General features: G+C 36.3%; 1 protein-coding gene across 1 annotated transcript in view; it reads right to left on the minus strand.

The window, feature by feature from the left end:
- The window catches only part of kmt2cb (lysine (K)-specific methyltransferase 2Cb), a 115093-nt gene that overhangs the window by 48916 nt on the left and 42513 nt on the right, over positions 1-23664 (minus strand). Inside the window, exons 8-20 of the mRNA XM_059564122.1 lie at positions 22218-22380; positions 21133-21304; positions 18953-19067; positions 18684-18856; positions 18269-18561; positions 14805-14891; positions 13374-14065; positions 7652-7771; positions 3020-3136; positions 2810-2914; positions 2610-2714; positions 625-806; positions 128-292 (exon numbers count right to left, since the gene is read on the minus strand). Coding sequence (XP_059420105.1) covers positions 128-292; positions 625-806; positions 2610-2714; positions 2810-2914; positions 3020-3136; positions 7652-7771; positions 13374-14065; positions 14805-14891; positions 18269-18561; positions 18684-18856; positions 18953-19067; positions 21133-21304; positions 22218-22380 — 2489 coding nt within the window. The remainder of the gene's footprint in view (positions 1-127; positions 293-624; positions 807-2609; positions 2715-2809; positions 2915-3019; positions 3137-7651; positions 7772-13373; positions 14066-14804; positions 14892-18268; positions 18562-18683; positions 18857-18952; positions 19068-21132; positions 21305-22217; positions 22381-23664) is intronic.

Genomic DNA, 23664 nt, shown 5'->3' on the forward strand with positions numbered 1-23664 from the left:
CTCCTCAGATACTGTATCTAGTAGGTTTCCAGTATGTCTGATGGCAGTGATTTGTGAGTTGAAAGGAATCTAAGCGTCCCAGCAGGTTCATGCACACTGCAGTCCTGAGTGCTGGACCACTGCTCACCTGTCACACTGGCGGCACTGCAGGATGACCTCCTCCTCGCTGTAGTCCTGCTGGCACAGCGGGCATGATGCCAGGCTGGCGCAAGGGGCACACTGAGTGTAATTTTTCTGCCACTCACAGCTCAGACCCGCAGACGTGGCTCCGCACTGCGTACAGGACACACACCTGCGAGAGGCCAAAGCGGGCACAATGACGTTAACCACACACCACACCTCCAGCACTTCCAAGCACCCTAATAACGGCTCACATCAAGACATGCCAAGTAAAAGAATGAGCATAAATAAAATCCCTTTCGTTAACAAAAGGTCCTCCACTGTAACTAGCAAGTATTCTTAAATAACCACAAGAACAAAAAGCAGCTAAAGCACAGTTGAAGTAAAAAACGATTTTGTAAAATGATGATTATTTTAACATATAGTACATTGAAAACAGACAGATGCATTAATACTAGAGATTTTCATGTTAAAAATGATTTGATTTTATGTGATGTGGAATACCATTTGCATTTCCAGCTCCCATTGGGCACGTTCTGCAGGGGCGGGTCTAAGCAGTATGTGTGGTAGCTGATGTCACAGTCGTCACAGAGCAGCAGACGGCCGGGATCGCTGGCCTGACCGCACGCCTCGCACACGGTGCACTCCAAACACCGCCAGCCTTTTCTCAGCACCACCTTAGTGATCTGACGAGCAATGCATGTCAGTCAGCACATAAAGACAGAACTTTTCAAAAAAACTAAAGAAAAGTGTAGTTTTCTTTTTTCTTGTTGTTGCTGCAAAAAACAAAACACTGAGACATTTTTTTTAACTTTTGTCTTCAATAGAAAAAAAAGAAAAAAAGAAAGTCATCTGGGTTTGACATGAGATTGAGAAAATGTTGACAAGGTGTTCATTTCTGGGTGAACTATCCCTTTACGTAAGTAAATTAATTATATTTTGACTGTAAAATCAAACAGACCATTACTGTTAACTAAAACAAACAAAAACTACCAAAACATTTTTGGTATTTGGTATTTTTAATTATTTGATTAAAAACTTAATCTTCATTTAATACAACGAAATTCTTCAACTTAAAAATTACTAACTGGAAAACAACAAAAACTAAGACTGAACTAAATCTAAAAAGTTGTATATAAATATATATATAAATATATATATACACACAAACACACACATACACACATATATCAAATAAACGAAAATGACAAAAGCATACAACAAATGTACAAAGAATTAAACTGATTAAAATAAAATAACAATTAAAAAAAAATTTATATAAAATTCCTGTGCTGCAAAGCTGAATTTTTAGCATCATTACTCCAGTCTTCAGTGTCACATGATCCTTCAGAAATCATCAGTGCTATTTTGGTTTGTAGCTATTCAGATTTTTTTTCTTTTAAAGGTGCCACAGAATGCAAAAATCTGTTTTATAAGGTGTTTGAACACAGCTGTGAGGCCACCGTTTGTGAAAACAACCAGCCTATAAAGGTAAAAATCTACTCACTCGTTGTTTTGTATTTCCAAAAAATCATAAACAGTCCACACGAGCAGTCTGTGAAAGCCCCGCCCATTTGTGATGCTCCCTGCCTTATTAGCATAAACACAGCCCTGAGTGAGAAGCTGCGGTCCACCATTACTGTTCTCTTGCTGTAGCTGCTGGAGGTACAATGTCAGCATCAAAGAGCCATTAAAAGTGTTGTGTGTTGGGATGCACCACCGAACACAGGAGTCTCCACAGACCGCTGAGGACACGGTGGTAAAATTTAATTTTCAAAGGAAATGCCTCGGAAAAACAAATGGGAAAGTCCTATACTTTTGTGCATTTTACAACATTTTACACCAGACTCGACTTCTAAAGCTACCATTGTCTCTGCCAGTTTTCACTGATGCTAGCTTCATGTGCTACCAGAATGATCGTGAATAGGAATGTAGTAGTTAAAAATTGCGTTTGAAAACAATGTGTGAGGTCAGTAACACGGTCACAGTAACACTGGTGTGCCTGCGAGCATGAGCTCTTGAAGCTCCGCACTCATCTGAGAAGGGAGCGGGTTGCCAGGTTTTCGCAACAAAACCCTCCCGCAGACATGGAAACATGTCAACAGTGTTAAAGAAGCCCACGTGAAAACCGCAGACTTGGCAACACTTGAAGGGAGGCGTTAATTTTCATTTAAAGGGGACATCCACATAAACAGAGCATTTTGTCTCATACCCTAAAAGTGGCAATTTCAAGAAGCTATAAAAAATGATATATGGGGTATTTTGAGATAAAACTTTGCACACACACTTTGGTGACATCAGAGAACAATTTAAAATATTGAATCAGTGCATTCTATGGCACCTTTAATTTAGAATTTTATTTTCTTTCCAGGTCTGGCAAGGTTTTTTTTTTTTTTTTGGCCAGTCATAATTAACACAATCATCAACACCTCCAACAGTATTAGAAAAAGGGAAGGATGTAATGGCCTCATCCTGCTCAATGTGCTCACCTTTATGTTGACACAGAAGGGGTGGTAACACTGTCCACACTGAGCACAGGCCAAGAGTCGACCCTCCACACCCTGTCCAAAACTCCCACAAACCACACACATATCCTACAGAAAACGCACACACACACACACAAGTGTAAGAGAGCAGCAGACTTCACATATATACAGCTGCAGCAGCACGAGCGCTCAGAAACATTTACCTGCTTCATAGTGAACGTGTCTGTACTAGAGAAAATCACTACTGTATTGTGCAAGGCGTTTTCTTCCTCTTCCTTAAATGTGCAAATGGGTTCCATGAGGTTTATCTGCAGTGACACAAACAGACCATACAAATAAACAGAAGAGCAGTACAGCAATTTATCCACGTATCAGAACAAACCATGTGGCGGCTGTCAGATAATGTGACGTACTCCTGGTGTTGGGATTGGAGGGACTCCATTCTTCATTCTGGCCCGGCCACGTCCCCCCCGACCCGTGACACCCGAGCCCCGGGGCCGTCTCCTGCTGGGGAAGCCAGATCCCCCGCCCTGCTGACACCACAGACACCGTAAGGGTCATCGAAAACAAGAGGCCAAAGGAAGCAGTAGTAGCTTTATAATTGTGATAAGTGTTCAATAATGTGTAGTTACACTGTAACTTTGCATTGATAATTTCACATTACAGGGATCGTACGTATTCCAATGAATTTCCATGGTTCTTCCAATAGTTTGAATGAATGAATTTTTTTTTTAACGCTGCCATTCAAAGGTTTGGGGTCAGTAAGATTTTTTTAATGAAAGAAATTAATACTTTGATCAAGCGAGAAAGCATTCAATAGATCAAAAGTGACAGTAAAGTAGCATTGGTACAATAAATTCGATTTTAAATAAATACTGTTCTTTTAAGCTTTTAAATAAAAAAAAAGCTGAAAAAAAAAGAAAATATTACAAAGAAAAAATGTATTGAGCAGAAAATCAGAATATTAGAGTGATTTCTGAAGGATCATGTGACACTGAAGACTTGAGTAATGATGCTGATAATTCAGCTATTCGTCACAGGAACACATTTCATTTTAAAATAGATACAAAAAGAAAACTGTTGCAATAATATTTCACTATATTACTGTTATTACTGTATTTTTGGTCAAATAAATACAGCCTTGGTGACTTATTTCAAGAACATAAAAATAAAAATTACTGACCCCAATATTTTGCTCCTGAAAATTGTAACACAATTATTGTAATGCAACTACAGAAATGTACATTAACTATAAAAATTGCAAATGTATACAATTGTAAAAATTGCATACATTTCCAAGTCTGAAAATCTATTTTTATGTTTTTTCCATTTTTCTCAATGAACACGTGAACTCACTCCACCAACAGGATTTCAACTAAGCAAGGAAAAGCTATTTTATAGTATTGCTACAGCTAACTGAATACGTGTTCAGTAATTTATGAAATGATTTTACAAGGCTGACAAAAACACGTTTGATGGGTGATTAAATGGAGCGACTAAAGGAAGGAAAATGATGTGATGCTCCAAACAGTGAAGCCTTTAACTACTCTTCCTGTCATGTGAAGTTAGTCAAACAAATGAGCAGACTAATCTCATCTTACTTCAGTGCACCACTTCAAAGAGGCTTCTTCAAACACTCTGCTGACTCAGTCCTCTGCATGGACAGGACCCAAACAATTGTGAGCAGGAAACGAGTGACCAAAGTTTTCTCTTCTCCCTATATTTATATTTAATGAATGGCACCAGCTCAACTTTAATGCACTCTGATCAAATAACCAACCCAAACCAAACACGGCTCTCCCTCAATTTAACTAGCTGTCACAGTGGAGCAACATTTCCCATAATGACGCCAATTTTGCAGAGACTGTGACACTCGGTGTGAGACGGCATCTAAGGGAGCTGCCAACACGGCTATCAGGCTGTTGAGAGGCCTCGGCCGTGTTATTCTAGCGATTTCACTTCTATTACTCTGTCAGCGCGTTTCCTTTCCTCAGAGACTGCCATTCTGACTGTCACAATGTAAACCCTTTCCAAGAATTACTCTCCCTCGCTTCCCTCCCCCTCCATCTTCTGTTCCTCTCGCTGGACCATCATTTCAACCGTTCCTTCAACTTCTGCTTCTAACACTCAGAACTGATGCTTTTTAAATCGGTCCTTTCATCGTCTGTTTTATTCTAGCCGACTTTAACTCCCTGAATTTACTTTGTTGAAATGTTTAGAGTTACTATTGCATATATACACAGTGTACTTATGGTTACAAACAATCTATATACAGTATCTACTTCATACCTGTATCTATACACTCTCAGAAAAAAAGGCACAAAGTTGTCACTGGGGCAGTACATTTTCAAAAGGGACACCTTTGTACCTAAAAAGTCCATATTGGTAACTTAAAGGAACATATTAGTACCTAAAATGTACAAAAAGTGTACCTTTTGAAAAAGTACCGCCCCAGTGAAAGCTTTTGTGCCTTTTTTTTCTGAGAGTATATATACACACGCTATATTTTAGTCATTTCAGTTTATATACACTATATTATTTTAAGCTAAATGTATTTTACTTACAATTCTAAACATTAATAAAATGCATATAAGAATACATTTAAAATGTGAAATATATATATATATATATATATATATATATATACGAAAAATTTAATATTTATTTTATAATAAGGGTTAATAATAACAATTTAAAAAATTGTATTAAAAAAAATCAATTAGTATGCATTTAAAATTAATCTTAATTAATAATTTATAAAAAATAATAATAATTATTATCCAGCTAAATCATTGCAAATACAGTGGGTATAAAAAGGATAAAAATAATCACATTTTAATGATCACTGCCTGAAATGAAGACGGACACCGCTTTTGTTTTATGCAGCTGTATTTACTCAGTCCAACTAATAACATCCAAGTGAAAGATAAAACACCAAGAAAAAAGTTGGGAAAAAGAAAAATGACTTATAAACTCAATCAGCCGATCACCTTCTCAAAGGCACACAAAGCCATTTGACTTTCAACTGTTGTCAGCTGTGCTTATTTTGATTAGCGCAACATGAAAAGAGCTTTCCTGGAGCATTTCAATCCTTGGTAGTGCAACTGAAGCAAACAACAATGACAACATCACAAATTCTCCACTAATATGTCTTGTACGTGAGGGTTGCTAGAGAAAAAAACACTCCTCAAGAAAGGCCACATGCAGGCAGACTGAGCTTTGCCAAAACACACCTCTGAGGATTCTGAGGCAGATGAGACTAAAACTTAATTATTTGGCTTCAACTCCAAACGTTATGACTGACGGAAATCCATTCCAGCTCAGCATTTAAACAACAGCATTCCTCCATTAAAGCATGGAGGTGGAGAGATTTCATTTTATGGGGGTGTTTCTCTGCAGCATGGACTGGAAAAATGCTAAATCTGCCGCCCTTTCTAACATCTTGTTGTTTTATCTTTCACTTGGATGTATAATTTAACACTCGCTCCTTTAAAGCCATAGAGTTACCACCATATTAATATACACTTAGTCTTGTCCTGCTTCTTCTCCTTCATCATCTAAATGGTCAATGCTGTCTTTTCAGTGACCCTTGACTTGTGGCAAATGCTATCCAACATGCTCGTTATCAAGACATGATATTTCAGCAGGACCTGGTCTGGCCTCGTGCCCAGATGATTATCCCGGCGGCTCCAGCGGCTCAGGAACAGATGGACCTGAAGCCCAGCGAGAACATCATGGCCACTGCGTGACCCCTGACCCCTCAACACGCAGCACATCTGCTCCTACCCATGGGCTATGGCTCACTACGTCAACACATTCATAACTCATTTTCAGTCATTAGCCCAAGTCAAGCAGGGTCATGGAAAGAAAAGCACTGTGCATGCTGGGGAAAAAATGGTTAGGATGTATTATGAAGCCACAGAACATGTTAGTGACTCTCGTAATTTGCTCCAGTAGTTTCTGCCCTGCGACGACTCTCGGATTCTCTGCATGAAAAGTCAAGGGTCTGGTGTGGTTCACATTTCATGCATCTGCTATTTTCTAGCTCTCCCTTCCCTTGAAAATGACTGTTTAATTCCATTACTTCCTATTGCTTGAAAATGACATTACTATCATATATGACCATCATAATATGGAAAATTAACATTAACATCAATTCATAATTTAGAGAACACAATTTTAGCATTTTATAACAACTGTATGTAGTTATTTGGAAACCTGAGGATGTCTAGGGAAGGTTTGTAAAAGAATGTCTGCACTGGACCATATCGGTTTGATTTCAAAATATTTTCATTTAATTTAATTAAATGTAATAATACAATTTTATTTAAATTATTAAACAATTATTAAAATATTTAAAAAAATAATATAATGTTATCTATATCAATATATTAATTTATATAATGACTTGTACAAATACTATCGATAATGTAAACAATTTCTTTATCTTATAAATATAATTATTATATTTATATAATAAAACATATTGTAATTTTTTTTCTTTAATATATATTTTACTATTTGTTATATTATTCATTTATTTATACGTATAATTGTTATTATTAATATTATGATAACTATTAGAATGTATAAAAGAATAAATACATTTAAATTAAATACATTTTAAATATACCTATATGTCTGTATTTATTTAATATATTATTATATATATTATACTCGTAGAATATTGATAGTTAATTCAATTATTTATTTATATACATTATTATTTACATTAGACAAATATCAGTAAAATGTATAAAAGAAAAAAAGTGTATTTATATACATTCAAAAATATTTATATTATATTATTTAATATATTATTTACACAATTATTTGTATAAGAAAAGTTGAATTTATAGGTATTTATAATTCAAAAAATTAAGTTAATATTTTTTAAATATTAAAATGAGAAAAATATCATTCACATTTAAAAAAAAAATAAAAAAATAATAAGTATCAACTGAAAGTGTGCCAAATTGGCTATTTCCATTGTATACATGGCTGAACACCCACTGCAGGGCTGCTGTGTAATATTTAGTATTTACCACACGGATTATCCAGGCGGCCGTGCTGTGGGGCTGCCTGCTCTTTGGCCCGTCCCAGCCCTCAGTCGGGTCAAGGGACCATGAGGGGGAGCTCGGTCTGTGGGAGGCGCTCCATGCTCCCTGAAGATGGGATGGGTTAGAGAGAGAGAGGAGGAGATGTGGGCGAGAACATGCAACAACTTAAACAGTACAGCCAACAAAGAAACATGCATGTACAACACAGAGAACATGACACATAAAGGCTGTGAATGAACTCCAAAAAAATGACATCTGAGACAGAGTGCATCTTGAAAATATCCATCTGATTATACTGCTCTTAAACATGCAGACAAAAATGTTCCTTTTACTGTTTTCTGTTTTAATACCTATTTCTGGGGCAAAAAGAGATGTTTTCTGTCAGTCACAGTAATGCGAAAGACTGCATGCGCAAACGATGGAAAGAACTTGTGAAACAGCATCATCCGTTCGAGGAAGATGAGACGTGTTTAGAAAGTGTCATCAGTGCCTTAAGAGATGATATTTAAAGGTCAAGTGTGTAGATTATGCAACAAACAGAATTTATTATTATTATTATTTAAATAATAGCGGTGTCCAAACAGGTTTAAAGGCCTTGCAGATTTTGGGGTCAGTAAGATTTATTAATTCCTTGGTGTTTTTTTTTTTTTTTTGAAAGAAGACTCCTATGTTCAAAATACAGTAAAAAAAATCGTAATATTGAATTTTTTGTATTGTTTATATATTTTGTTCTGTAAATTGTTAAAAAAAACTCTAAAATAAAACATAAAAAAGGTAATACTGCAAAATAATTTTACAACTTAAAATAACTTTTCTATTTTAATATATTTTAACATGGAAATTTTCCTTCAGAAATCATATGCTGATTAACTGCTCAAAAACATTTCTTATTAGTACTTATATTTAAAGCAGTTTTGTAAAAAAAATAAATAAATAATAATAATAAAAAAAAAAAATGTGATTTCAGGATTTAAGGATGAAAAGAAAGTAAAAGAAAAATCTTAATTTGAATTTAATTTCACTTAATTTAAATCTTAATATTCTGTAACTTTATAAATGTCTTTATTGTCACTTTTCCCCTTCTCAATTTAATAAATAACGTATAATGAATAATGAAATAATTAATAAAAGTATTGATTTCTTTAAAAACCCTAGTTTGTTACTTTCCATATTTGTTTTATTGCTTGTAATTATTTTCTTTTCTTTATTACTATATTTTACTTGTATTATTATTCTTAATTTCCCAAACGCAATCCTAATTTAATTACTTGTAACTCATTGCAAAATGTATTATATTTAGTAGTATTTAATTATATAATACGAATATAATATAATGTTCCTTGACATATTTTTTTTTTTTTTTCTTTAGGATAAATTACATTTCTATTAGTTTTTTTTTTTAATACATTTTTAAAATATTTATTTTTATATTATATTTTGTATTTTTCACTTTTATATCACTTTTCATTTTTACTCTCGATGTGAACACTGCAGTAGAGAGGGGGGTCATACTTTATTTTGGGGATCAATTCTCACTATTAACTATGACTTTGCCTCTATACACTTCTAATTTGCTGCTTATTAATAATTAGTAAGTTAGTTGTTAAGTTTAGGTATGGGGTGGATCAAGGGATCTAAAATATGGTCATGCAGAAAAAGACATTAACATGTGCTTTATATGTACTAATAAACAATCAATATGCTAGTAATATGCATGGTAATAAGCAGCTAGTTAATAGTGAGAATTGGTCCCTAAGTGTTACTGAGAGCCTTAGCCTCTGAATGCTTGCGCTACATTTGTTGCCATGACAACAGAGCCGCTCGCTGTCTTGTTTACAATCGCCTGTGATTATGTCAGCATGACATCACACGACTCCAGCACACGAAGAGTGCAAAAGAGCAGGCCTCTTACAGCCGCCTAATTCCTCTAATTAATCCGTTTGTGGCTATAAAGTTAATTAATATTTAGCGATCATCCGGAAATCACGAAGATGGCTGTGAATTAAGACTTGCTCAATTAAAACTGAATGAAATTAACACAGCAGTTTCTAACCAAATATGCAAATGCATGCATTCATTCATTCATTTATGTTTTACCTTTTTCTACCAAGAAAACATTGTAGTCATTAAATATTCATTTGGTTTTGTTTAAAGCTCACTTGAAATGTAAACTTCATTAGTTCTAGCGTTCTAGATCACTATTATTTTTCTCTGGATGCTGGTCTGAATAAAACTGTCTGTGCAGACTGGACAGCGAGGCAGGTGCCTTTATGAGTCAGAGGTTGTTTGGTAAACAGGAAAACACAATCAGAAACAGGATGTGATGCATGAATGATGATCTGATGGCATGTATGACATGTATGTGAGACGTCTAATGCTGAAATAATCCCCTTTGAATTGATATTTAAAGCCTGAGCTGTCTTATAAAATATTCAATTTATCAAATGTGTTGTCTACAATAAAGCTTCTAAAGCATGGAAGGTTGTTTCTTGCACAAAATCTAACTTTCACATTCGCAAATCACAAATATTTAGGCTATCCAAAGAGAGCATGTTTGAGACTGAAACACTGTGTTTAGACTGAAACATATGGAAACATTTTTCTGCCTCAGAGGTAAAAATAAAACATCTAATTGCATTTTTGAGGTAGAATGTAGCAATTACGAGAAATAATCACAATTACAAGAAATAAATGTGCAATTGTGAAACAAAGTCAATACTACATGAAATAACGGCGAAACTATATGGTCACAATTACAGGAAAAAGTGTTACAATTGTGACATATAATGTCATATTGAGATAAAGTCACAATTTTGACTAACTAATGTTGCAATTAACATTGCAACTTAGATTTGTTTTTGTGTGTGTGTATGTTTTACCAGTAATAAAGTCGCAATTGTGATATACAATTTTATAATAATATTAAATAGTCATAATTGTGACTTTCATAATAAGAGTTGCAATTGTGAGAATTAACGTTGCAATTATAAAAAAAAATAGGTCGCATTTACAAGAAAACAGTCACAATTGTGAGATATATGGTCATAAATGCAGGAGCAAAAAAAATAATTTGTGTGATGCAATGCCATTAAGAAAAAAAATCCCAATTAATACTGTGAAATAATGCTGCAATTAAGAGATATAAAGTCACAATTATAAGCAATAAAGTAAAATGTGTTAAAGGTTACCTGCATGATCACAATTACAGGAAAAAAATTGCATTTGTGAAATGCAATGTCATTCTGGGATATAAAGTTGCAATTATGAGAAACAACCAGAGGTGGGTAGAGTACCCAAAAAACTGTACTCAAGTAAAGTAAAAGTACTTCTAGAAATATTTACTCAAGTAAAAGTAAAAGTACTAGTCTGAATAGTTACTTGAGTAAGAGTAAAAAAGCATTGGATAGTTACTAGTTACTTTGGGTCTTATATATTGAGTCTATTTTTATTTAGATATATAGATAAAATCCTTCTGAATTTATTCAAATATGTTGATTTACTATCAATGGTGTTCTTTTTTATCTTTCTATGCATCAAATAATCCTAAACAAAATCTCACAGGTTCCAAAAAAATATTAAGCAGCAAAACTGTTTCCAGCACTGGTAATAAATCAATATTAGATTTATATTTTGAAGGATCATAACTCTGAAAACTGGAGTAACAGTTGATGAAAATTCTGATTTGCATCACGAAGTAAATTATATTTGAAAGTATGTATTATATATGTATAAATAACCTCTGACACAGAGAAGAGAGAAAACTCCTAACATGACCGCTAAGTTACCGAACATCTGAACATAACGAACCAAATGCACATGACTTCATCTGTCTGCTTGCAAAAGTATATTTCTAAATATTGTGGACATATCATAATTAATTGTGTCTAGGCATATGGGGGTCGTCATGTGACACAGCAGCCACAACAGCATATTGGCAAATTATTCTTAAGCATTATTATTATTTTTTTTTTTATTAGAAACATTCCCAGATGCATGAACTATATAATGAAATATCTCGATTCTCACATTTCATAGATTATTATTAATGATAATATGCAATGGTCAAAGTAGCCTAATTTATATTAAATGTGAATTTAACATTGAATGTCAATGTTATATAAAAACTGCTACTAATCAATCATTGTTCAGAAAGAGAGCATATAACATTTACATTATCAAAGATAATTTTCACTGACAGTCTAGAGTTCAATCACTCTCAGAAACTCCCATTAAAATCACTGAAACTGTTAACACTGTGAGATCAATATCTTAATTGTAGATTCGTACCTACATCTGCACTTTGTTGTTTCTGACGAGAGAATTCGCCAGAAAGAGGTATTCAGTCAGTGAGCGAGTGAAGGAAGCACCGGCATTTCAGCGATGACTCATCGGAACACCTCTGATTGGCCAATGCTTTAATAAGCTCAAAAAGATCATGTGTGATTGGTTATAATGCGCAGCGCTGTAAAAACGCATCTATCTCTGGCTCAGCGCCATGCAAGCAATCACAGATCTGAATTTAGCAGCTGATGATATGACTTGCTGAATGTACTCGCACCGGTGTGATTGTATTAAAATTAATAAAATATTAATCGGCTATTTTTTGTCTTTTGGAAGCTGCATTCAACTTGACTCCCCTCTGTTATAAGCCACACACGTACAACAAACTAATGTCACAGTGGTATCGTGTACTGTAATCGAATGTAGCCCAAGTTATTACCTGTTAAACAGTAGACAGCACACGCGGTGTTCATCTAATAAAGATCTTCATCGCTAGCAAATAATAGCCTTTGCAGATTTGCTTTCAATTCAGTGCAGTTCCAGCCACGTTTTCAACGCTGCTGATTTTCTTAAACGTTACAACTCTGAGTGTACCGCTCAGATGCTCAAACTGATTCATGAACCTATTCACTCATTTGCCAATTGGTTTGATCAAGCCTTTGAACAGAATTGACTCAAAAGAATGAATCATTCGCGAATGGGCATCGCTCATTTCTCATTGTCCAGAGAAAAGCAGACGTCGCGTTTGGAATAAACTGAAGCATTTATAAGATTTATTGCATTAAGATAAAGTAACGAGAGGAGCGTCGCCCACAGTAACGAAGTAAAAGTACAGATTTTTTTCCAAAAATTTACTCAAGTAAGAGTATAAAGTACCCATCTTTAAATATACTCCGAAAGTATTAGTTACCCAAAAAAATTACTCAAGTAAATGTAACGAAGTAAATGTAACTTGTTACTACCCACCTCTGGAAACAACATTAACGTTAACGCAATTACAAGAAATAATGTAATTATGACAAACAAGGACACAATTATAAGAAATACAATTGCAATTGTGAGACATAAGGTCACAATTACGGGGGTGGGGGGGGGTCACATTTATGAGGCACAATGTTATATTAAGATATAAAGTCACAATTACGAAATACAGCATTCCAATTGTGCAACTACAAGAAAAAAAGAAAAAATTGTGAACAATGACAAATTGAGATTTAAATTTGCAAGTACGATAAATAAAATTGCAACTGTGAGTCAAATTATGAGATAATAACTACTTTTATGACAGTTTTACATTCAAAATGACAAGAAATAAAGTCAAAACTGTGACTGGTTTTATTTGCTGTTGAGATCACAAATAACAGGACAGAACTAAGATGGATTAAATGAAACCACCACACAATTGATCATAAAGTATATGACTGACCTGCTTGACTCTGGGTCTTCCAGGTGAAAACTTCCTCTTAGAGATGGCCGGCTTGCCCATGCCGATTTTTGGAGTGAATGGGATGAAGGTGGATGAAGGCACATTGCTGATGGCTTGTCCTGAGACAGCATGGAGCTGGAGCTGGGACGCCCCATGCCCAACTGAGGGCAAACCCTCAGGCTGCCTGCATGGAGGCTGCTGTAACGATGTCCTCTCCTCCACCAGAGAACTCAGCTTGGCCAAACATTGCTCATCACCATCTATAGTGATGTCCACTTCCTGCATGCGGCTCTCAGAAATAATTCTGCGCTGCTGCACCATAACATCCCCTTCCTCCTGGCTCTGAACTCCTGGTGTAGTCTCAGCAGTACTAACCTCAGGCTCTACAGTAACTCCACGAGCCACTGTGGAAGGTTCCTCTGTGAAGGAAACCTCCATGGGTTCTTCCTCATGGGCCGTACAGGCTGGAGTTGGCTCTTTGGCTGGTGATAGGTTGGTTCTCTGCTCCTCCAGGCAGGGCTTGCTGTCATCCTCATTTTGGGAGATGTTTTCGGTGAGTGTAGATGACGTCTCTGAAGGATCCTCTGCTTCAAACACAAGCTGCTGTACTGTGGATGTCTCTGGAGATGAAACCAGCTCCTGCTTAAGCGGCTCTGAATCTTCAGGACCTTTTGTCTCCTGAGGAGATGTAACTGCAAATGCAAGAACATTCAAAATCACTTTCCGAGGATTTACAATAAAGTGGATTTTCCACTGTAGGTCAGAGGTTAAAAACTGCCCACACTTTTATTAGCATAAAAAAATACTGAACATACTGTTATGATTTTACGAAGAAGGAGACTGTTCCGGGTACTTGGGCTTGTTTTACTATTGCTTAAGTAAGACTGCAGTAATACTTTTGGGAAGCTGACATATTACACTACATCCAAAACTATTTTCAATAGAATTCTAACTATTATAAATTCTAATGAATGCGACTTTAATGAGCTTTGATTGAGAGTTAATTGATTATTTGTCCCTCTTAAAAATAATTTTACACACTTTAACATCATTTAAAATGGACTTGTATAGATAACCCGCGAAATAAAAATTGGTGAAAAAGAAATGTTCTTATACACTCTTATTAATTTGAACCAAATATCTTGATGATGAATAACTTGTCTGATCAGATTCAGCAAAATTAATTTTGTTGACATGAAAAAGCACATTGGACTATTTAGCATTAAATAAATTATATATATAAATTCACACAATAACACAATTAAATCACCTTAATGCCCATTGAATTAAATCTTTGTCAGAAATATATACAATTCTGTATCGATACCTCTATAAATTACATATATAGTGGTTATGGTTTTAAGATACCAGCATCTTTGATAACATCAAATGTGTGTGCATCATTGAAGGCAAAGAGAGTAGATGAAGTACCTGAAGTCCGCTCAGTTTCCAGGCCGTGGTCTGAGGTCTCGCTGCACTCTGGCTTGGCTAAATCATCACTAGCGTCTGCCACAATTTCTAGAGACAATAGACAGTCCTGACTTGTGTTATTTAATCCAAACCTCTCCAAGCATTAGTGGAAATAATTACAGCATTGGAAAAACAATGAATCATGGTAGAAAAGTGCAAGTGTGAACTCAGGCACATACGACAGGTTTGTTGTTCAGAAAACATTGTGCTCAAGAGAATACAATGGCTTTGAGCAGTACTGAAAGTAATCTCTGCCTTTAATTTAATTAGGATGATCCACGATTTATCCATGCAGTGTAGTTTTATATACACACTGTACGCTTCTACTACACTCTAACATGCTTTATTGTCCTCTTACTGTCTATTATGTCACTCTCTTCTATTCAATTCATGCCTAGAACAACAAATATCCATCTCAAGCACTTTGATCCACTGATTTTGAGGGCCGTATCAGATTAATGACCTCATATCTCCTATAGGAGCAGATAACCAGCCATTACAGAAATCACGTAATCACAGAATGCTAAATGACTATCGTCTGGTCTGGCTTACATCAGCTGAGCACATCTGAGGTAATTAGAGGCCAGGTTTCTTTCTAATCAGAAGAGGAGAGATAAATTATGATTCTGATCTGAACCTGTGACTGCAGTAATGGAGAGAAGATATGGGCTTAATTACAATGACTCGCACTTCTGGTTATTCAGCACTACTTTTAATTACTGAAAGAAGCGACAATTGATACTTATGGGCTGTTATGTCGGATGAAGTCACTTCTGGGTAATAGAAGACATTAAAAGGAAAAAGATGGTGATACAGCCTATTCATTATCAGACATATTCATAACTGTGGATACATACTCATAATCCATGTCAAGATGCAAGGATGCACAATATATTGGTAACATATTCATTATTATTATAGATTTTATTTGTATTTATTGGTATCAGAGATGATCAGATGTTGCTCATACTACATAAAAAAACTGTTAAATGTAAACAAAACAAAAAAACATACTGTACATTATAATGTTGTGATGTCTAAATTCACTGGCAGCAATCCAGCTGATTTTATTTGTTGGTGTTTTATTTTGATGGTAAAGAATTTAATATCTGTCAACTAAATACGACTACTGTAAATATGTTTGTTAAATTTTTATAGCAGTTTTGGTTTTAGTTCCAGTTGGTCATTTTAGTGCTACAACCTAAAGATCCTCTGAAGTGCCTTTATTCTATGTGTTAATGTTATTTTAAATGAAACAGGAAGACAGGGTTGGGACATATCGAGCAGCCCCGCCCCCCTTTTTCAAACAGCCGATAGTGTTTCATTTATATCACAGCTTGGGCCAGACGCCAGAGCCGCTGAGCTCGGTAAAGCTGCATTTGACAGCTTATAACACCCCTTTAGAGACTAACCCTTTAGGTTCAATATTAAACTGTTTCTGAAGCAAAACAGTGATTATAATAATGCAGAGGAACTGTGGTTTGAATATGTTGTTGCAGGTCACCGGTATTATGTCTTCTACTCATCAGTACTGTTTGTCCAACCATTTCTCCTTCTATCTAAACCTAGTCTGTTACGTTTTATGGTCTGTGCTGATTTACGCATATGATCCGCTCTGTACTATCGTGTCTCTGGACTGGAGCAGACTTCTTTCGACCCAATGGAATGCATATTTACACAGAATGTTTTGAGTTGTGAAAGAATATGCTTTCGTAAACCGCTGGGACTCATTGGTCTGATCATCCGTTGTGTCTCAGACCCATTTCAAAATGTCAGTATGGCAACCTTCGGTACAAGGTCCCATCAAAAGACATATGGTCTGATACGAACCCATTCATAATCCATCATACACATATGGGGTCTCTCCCTGATGGGTGAACACTGTTAGACCGTGACATGTAACATCATTCAATGTAAAGTAATGGAGAATGACAGAGAGAGTAAAGCTAGAGAGAATGGCCAGCCACATTGGACCAAATGAGCATCATCTCCAGAGGTGATTAAGGTTAACTCTCTGGTGAGCAAGCCTCCCTAAAATCAATGTGGAGGTCAAAGACCAATGAGCAGAAGCCTTGAAGTATTTCTGAAAAGCTAGTTGCTGCAAAGGCATCCCCTTCATCCAGCTGTCATCCACATCTAAACATTCCCTTTGCCATTAATTGTAAATAATCCAGTGAGATTTTTGTATGCACAACAGCCAGTGCTGCACACAGAGATCTGATCTGACCACCATCCAATCCGTCTGGAATGAGATAAAGAAACAGCTTGAAATCAAACTTAGGTTTGGACCAAATCTTTATATGTCTGATCTATTTCTGCTCTGCTGAACCGTTTTGACTCAAACAGCGACAGCAGACAGTGTAACGCAAGCACGCATGTTCAGGGCGACCTGTGGCATACTAAATTACCATGAACCCAGCGTGGGATGAGGCCACATCTCTCACTTCTGCACCTAGAGATTTGCACCAGGACGAATAATGCTGTAAAAGGCCTGTAGGCAGCTGTTCCCCTGAAGGTTGAGGAATTGAGTTACTGACACTGAGCTGAACATTTATACAGTGACAGTGGGGTGTTAATGCACCGCACACCCAAAACTGGTTGAGCGCAAAGCTGTGATGGTATATTACACATGGAGGAGATTGGCAGGAATGTAAAACGTCCTGCAGATCTGCAAAGTGAGATGGTCTTCAGTCTTCAAGTGGAAAATTGAATTGTGCTCCATGGAAGACAGAAAGTCATATGAGTTTGGAACGGCATAAAAGATGACAGGAACTATTTCAATGAATCACCAAATATTTGACAGCACAAAAGCAGAAAACATCACATAAGCAACACTTTTCAGAGACTTTTTGCCTTCCCCAGGCAAAGTAGGCCAAGTTTCAAATACCGCTTTCCTTAAGACCAGTAAAAACTAATCCAGACAGGCATGTGGGCCTATGGGATGCTTTGGCCTACTCTTCCACTTCAGCAATATTTTGGCCTGAAGGACTGGGGTGCTTCAGAGAGCAGCCTCCGTACTCATGTTTCAAAGACTGCGGGCTGAATTCACAGTTATTGGACCGCTATGGAAGCAACGAAACGCTAAACACACCAAACCCAAAACCAAGATATTAAGACACTAAAATTAAATAAAAACTTAAAGAGACTGCATTTGAAAACCAAAAATATCTGTCAGAACCCTATCCAATAAAATCCCTTTACAAAGGTGATTCATTCTAAGACTCACTAGATTTGTTGGGCCGCTGCAAAAACAGGTAAGAAAGAAATCAATCAGGATTTTTTTGTCCAGTCCTGTTCCTGGAGGCCCAACTTTGAGAGTGTAACAAAAAATGCTTACGTCCCACATCCAATGGGTTAATTCTTCCAAAAACAATACCACGATAACTTTATTAGCTTTTGCATTCAGACACTGAAGTTGGTCTTACCCGTCATTTGTTTCTCCTCTATTTGCTGCTCTACACTCTGCCTCTCGCTGACAGGCTGATGAGGTTCTACGTCTTGAACTTCGGCAGGCTCAGAATCGTTTTTTGTTGGAACTGGCTGTGCGTTTTCTTCAACATCCACATGTGATTGAATCTCCGCCTTTATTCCTTCTGCATCCGTACGCACAGGATCTGATTCAGAGCCGGCGTTTCTACAGATGGAGCATATGTGATCATCTTTGGACTGTGGATGTGTGTGACCTTCACCTGGTCGTTCACACTGTGGGTGAAACCACCTAAAGAAAAAGAGGCAGCTGATGATACACTCTTTCACTGCATCCAAAATCAGGTTCCAGACAGACTTTTTGGATATATAACTGCTACTGAACTAGATTACAGATTTGTGATGGAAATATACCTTTTGCATTGATGGCAAGAAAATTGCTCTTTGTGGACATCAGGATCTATGTCGCTGGGACATGAGCAGGGGACGGTGGTGTCCTGTTGATCGCCACAGGTTTGGCACAGAAGGCTGTTGTGGTGCCATTGTTCACTGCTCCGGATGCCACACTGAACACACACCCGGCAGTTCTACAAACACACAGCTACGATTAGCTATACTGCATTCAAGAAATAGAGGAGATAATTTGGCATGAGAACAATAACGTCTCTCAAAGCCGCTCATACCTTACACCTCCAGCCATTGATGGGGATAGAGTCCATAGCCGGCTGCAAGCAGAAAGTGTGATAGCCTTTGTCGCACATATCGCACACTAGCATTTTAGTGTCCTCTCCAGGCTCCCTGAAAGATACAAGGACAAAATCAATCTAACTCTACCATATGGGATAAATGTTCCGCCGAATGAACTGCAGTCATGAATCAAAAATAAATAGAGTGATACTAAAATTTTAAAACGCAAGTAAAAATATATTGTACCAAATGTTAAAATTAAGCAAAGATTTCAGAAAAGCAAACTATGGTCACCGATCGAAAACAATAAAAAAATAAGTGCAAATAAAAAATTTGATAACACATAAAAAATAAAAAATAAGCATGAATCAACACTTTAAACTAGGGGCGACCCTGAATAGTCGAAGATTCGATGCTTTGATAGGAGGAGCCTGATTCGATTGCTAATCTCATAGTCGAATATTCACGCGGTGTTATGATCATGCCATTTTGGCTATATGGGAAATACAAAGCGTATTTTATATGAGATAAATGATTAGTTAAATCCCATTGATTAAAAACCTGAGGCATCATTCTACTGATCATCTTCAGCGCACGCAGCTCAAAACAGAAATGCAGAACATTAATAAATACTGTCATATACATAACGTTATAATGAGAACATTATTTTGTAAAACATTTTGTGACTTCTTAGGGTTTCGCTGACGTTTAATGTTAACTATGTATTAATCAAAACACAAAACAGTATTTACCCCATTTGTATATGCGAGGTATCCATTACATATTTTCACTTATGACTGTTGAATGTCTGACTTGACTCATATTTATATATTTTGCCCCACCCCTCAAAACTTTTGATTCGACTATCAGTCGAATATCGGCAAGATATTTGATTCGACTATGAAAATCCTTAGTCAGGGACACCGCTACTTTAAACATATTTAAAGTCATATTGCACAAAACTGAAATATTAACACAAATGATCCGACTTGCACATAAAATCATGTTTTCCTTGGTTATATTAATTTTTTTTTGTGCTCTCAGACATTTTTTTTGTATGCTTATGCTGTGTTTTTTTGTATGCTAATGTGTTAAAAGTTTTGATTCATGCTCATTATTTTTTTTAAATCCTTTTTATTTTATTTTTTTTCGAACCGTTACCACTTCTTACTATTGTGAAAACTTTGCTTTAATTTTCAAAATTGTGCAATATATTTTTACTTGCTTACTTAAATTATGGTTTCATGCGTATTATTCCATGACCACAATACTTCCAGAGCATTGTTATTTTTTTTTTTCATGAATATATTCCAATGCAGTAAAAGATTATTGTAATTATATTGGCCAAAAATATGTTGTGGTTAAAAACCTGTTCATTGGTTAATGGTGAGTTCCCTTGCTATAAATGGTGGGAAAATAGTACATCTAATGGGACATCTCATGTAATTTTAGTCTAATTCTCTTAAATTATTCTGATTTATAGTTATTCTGATTCTCATTCTGATCATTTACAGTGAACAACCATAAATTCCCAGAATTCCTCGTTAGACACCTTACATTTTGATGGTTTTTCATTAAAGTAACGGTTTCTTAGTTTTTTTTATCAGTTGTGTACATTGTGGTTACACCATATGTCGTTAAATTAATGTTTATTGCATTATTTTAGTGTTATACTGCATGGTGTTTAGTATTTGTGTGTTTGACACTGTGTGAATCGGTTAAATATTTGTATTTACCTGATGAGCTCTGAGCTTTGTGATGGTTATCAATTTGTATTAAAAGCTACAAAATAGATTTTAAAACTTCAACAGGTTGGTTTATTAACATCATTGAATTAAATATTTTTTTTTACTGTAAATTTTAGTTATTTCCATAAGACCTAAAATGTTGGTTTTAGTAAACAGTAAAGTTCCAGAAACCACAGCTGCAGTTTTTTTAACACTGTATGTTACCCCATAGATTTTAGAGAACTTATAACTGAATGTGTATAATCAGTGACTATCCGTTAAGCCCACATGAGACACGAGCAGGTGTCTGTTTATTCCACTGAAAGCAAATTCTTGCAACCTCAAAGGATGCATGAGCAAATACAGATGAGCTACTGAGGAATGAGTAACAGCGCAGACACGCCATACAGACTGGGGAGAATAAAAGGCAAAGCTTGGCTGCAACTCACTTGCATGTCTGACAGACTTTGCACTCAGGGCACTGCCAGCCTGCCCTCTTCAGAGGAGTGACGCTGATGTCCAGACACATGCCATGGTAGTGCAACCCACAGCTGGTGCAAAAAAGCTGGTCCAGGAGATCCCCGGGGCTGTCGCACAATATACAGTTCGCCTCTTCTTCATCTGAGACAGAAAAAAAGAGGAATGAAAGAATAAAAGTGAACTAAATTCAAGCTCTTAAACCCATGCCCAATTCACATGATCTAATCCAATTCCCAATGACTTTTAGAATTTAATTAAATAATTATTTAATTATATAAAATATTCAATATTGATGATAGTATAAAAAAGGGCAACAACTAATATTTATTTTGAATATCAACTCTAAAGAAAAACCTCTGACATTTTTAATAAAGGCATATTTTTATGTTGTCAGTTCACTAGTGAGATACTCTGTGATTTTTTAAAACAACAAAAACACCTAAGACTGATTTCTTTGGCAATGAAAAGGCAGTAAAATAATTTTGTGATGAGTATCAAAAAAATGAGTCACTGACGTGTTATGAAAGTAAACGTGAGTGGTCATGCACAGTGTTACTCATCAAGGATGCATTAAACTGATCAAAAATTATAATAAAGACATTTAGAATATTACAAAAGGTTTCTATTTTTTTAAATGCAGTTTTTTTAACATTCTATTCAGAGAATCCTGAGAAGAAGAAAAAAAATATCACTGTTTCCACAAAAACATTGAGCGGTTAACATTGATAATAATCACAAATGTTTCTTAAGCAGCAAATCTGCATATTAGAATGATTTCTGAAGGATCATGTGACAATTAAAACTGCAGTAATGATGCTGAAAACCAGTCAACCTTAAGATGCAATAATATTTCACAACACTTTTTTATAAGCAAAAAAGCCTTGTGAGGTTTTGCAAAGTCTCTCTTGAATGGCATAGCAAGAGTCAATGTTCTTTTTGAATTGGGGACTGGAGTCTAAAACTTACAGCATGTTTTTATAGTACGTCAAGGTCTGTCTTTGAAAGAGTGGATGAAATACATTTTACAAGAGCAAATAATAAATGCGGTTCTCACATTTGCTGACGGCAAGCTCAATGTGCTCTGTGCACAGGACAGAGCGCCTCCTGAAGTCCTGAAAGGTGCCAGCGGCCCCCGCGCAGGGGTAATGGTACGAGCGATCACACCCCTCCTCACAGCACTTGATGGATGCTCCAAGGCGCTTACAATATGCACAGTGCTATAAAAGAAAAGAGTCATAATTGATGAGACACTAACAATGTAGACTTTGATGCTAAAACATGTTAAAAGAGGGCCATCGATTATTTTAACACTGTCTATATTCCTTAACTGAAACCTTACATGCATTAACTGCTCATCACATAATTAACATTCAAGATTAAATGTCTGGCAACTAATAAACTAATCTATACAATGCGACTTGAAAGCAGACAGTGTAATGCTTGTGGTCAGACTAACAGCTAGGGAGAGCTGTGAAATAAACCACAATGATGACAGACTGACGGATGTGTAATTATCCCATCATGCCTGTAATGTCCCACAGACCACAGATGAGAGGGGCCAATTCACGAAACGGTTGCATTACTATTATTGCAGCATCTCAGCGCCATGTATTGAAATGAAGTCATTGTCATCTGGTTGTGCAAAGTCAAGTAGACCTTCTGCGTATTAAAGAGCAGATTCAGGTGTGTGAGTGAGAATGATGCAGTCACAGTAAAGTACAGCAGATTGCAATAATCTGCTGAAACTTCCATAGAAAGAGGAAAGTGATTGATTAAAATACATGACAGTGTGTCAATAATCAGAATCAATATGTATCGAAAAATCTCAGAATACTCACATACACCCTCATCAAGCACCAGCATCTGCCCGCAGCCCTCAATAACCACTGCCAAAAACCAGCAGCTGGAGCTCGTGAGACCTCCAACAACCCACAAGAATTGAGAAATAATAACTGCTGTTTACAAAAAAAAAAACTGTCACAGCTTCCTGAAAACACGTACATATTTCCCTCTGAAAACTAGCACCAGGCCAGTGTTCCCTTTTCTATTCGAATCGATCTGTTTTGCGTCTCCGTCCATCGTCCTGCTTAATGAGCTGCTCAGAAAGCAGCTGTCCGCTAAAAGTCAAGCAACACCACGAGACGAGTCCAGACGTGACACGCCGTCAGCCCTCATGTTTACAGCTGCTCACCGCATCTCGTTAACTGGGCATTTCGTTTCACACCTACAGCAAATGGATTGCGATAAGGCATGCGGTCAAATGGAGCGTTGCATGACTTACACACATCCATCTAAGTGCGATTCCACTCAGGAAATGTCAATCAGATAAGCCACCTATACGAATGTATTTCTCTGGCTCTGAAGTGGCATTTACTATTAAATGCAGCATTGCTGGTAATTTACGAGATTAAATAGCAGAGCGCTATTAAGGAATGTGATTGGAGAGGGTCACTGCACAGGGGGTGTTAAGTGATGAAGCCCCTTTGAGTGCCGTGACCTTT

Source organism: Carassius carassius, chromosome 12, assembly GCF_963082965.1.
Source record: "Carassius carassius chromosome 12, fCarCar2.1, whole genome shotgun sequence".
NCBI lineage: Eukaryota > Metazoa > Chordata > Actinopteri > Cypriniformes > Cyprinidae > Carassius > Carassius carassius.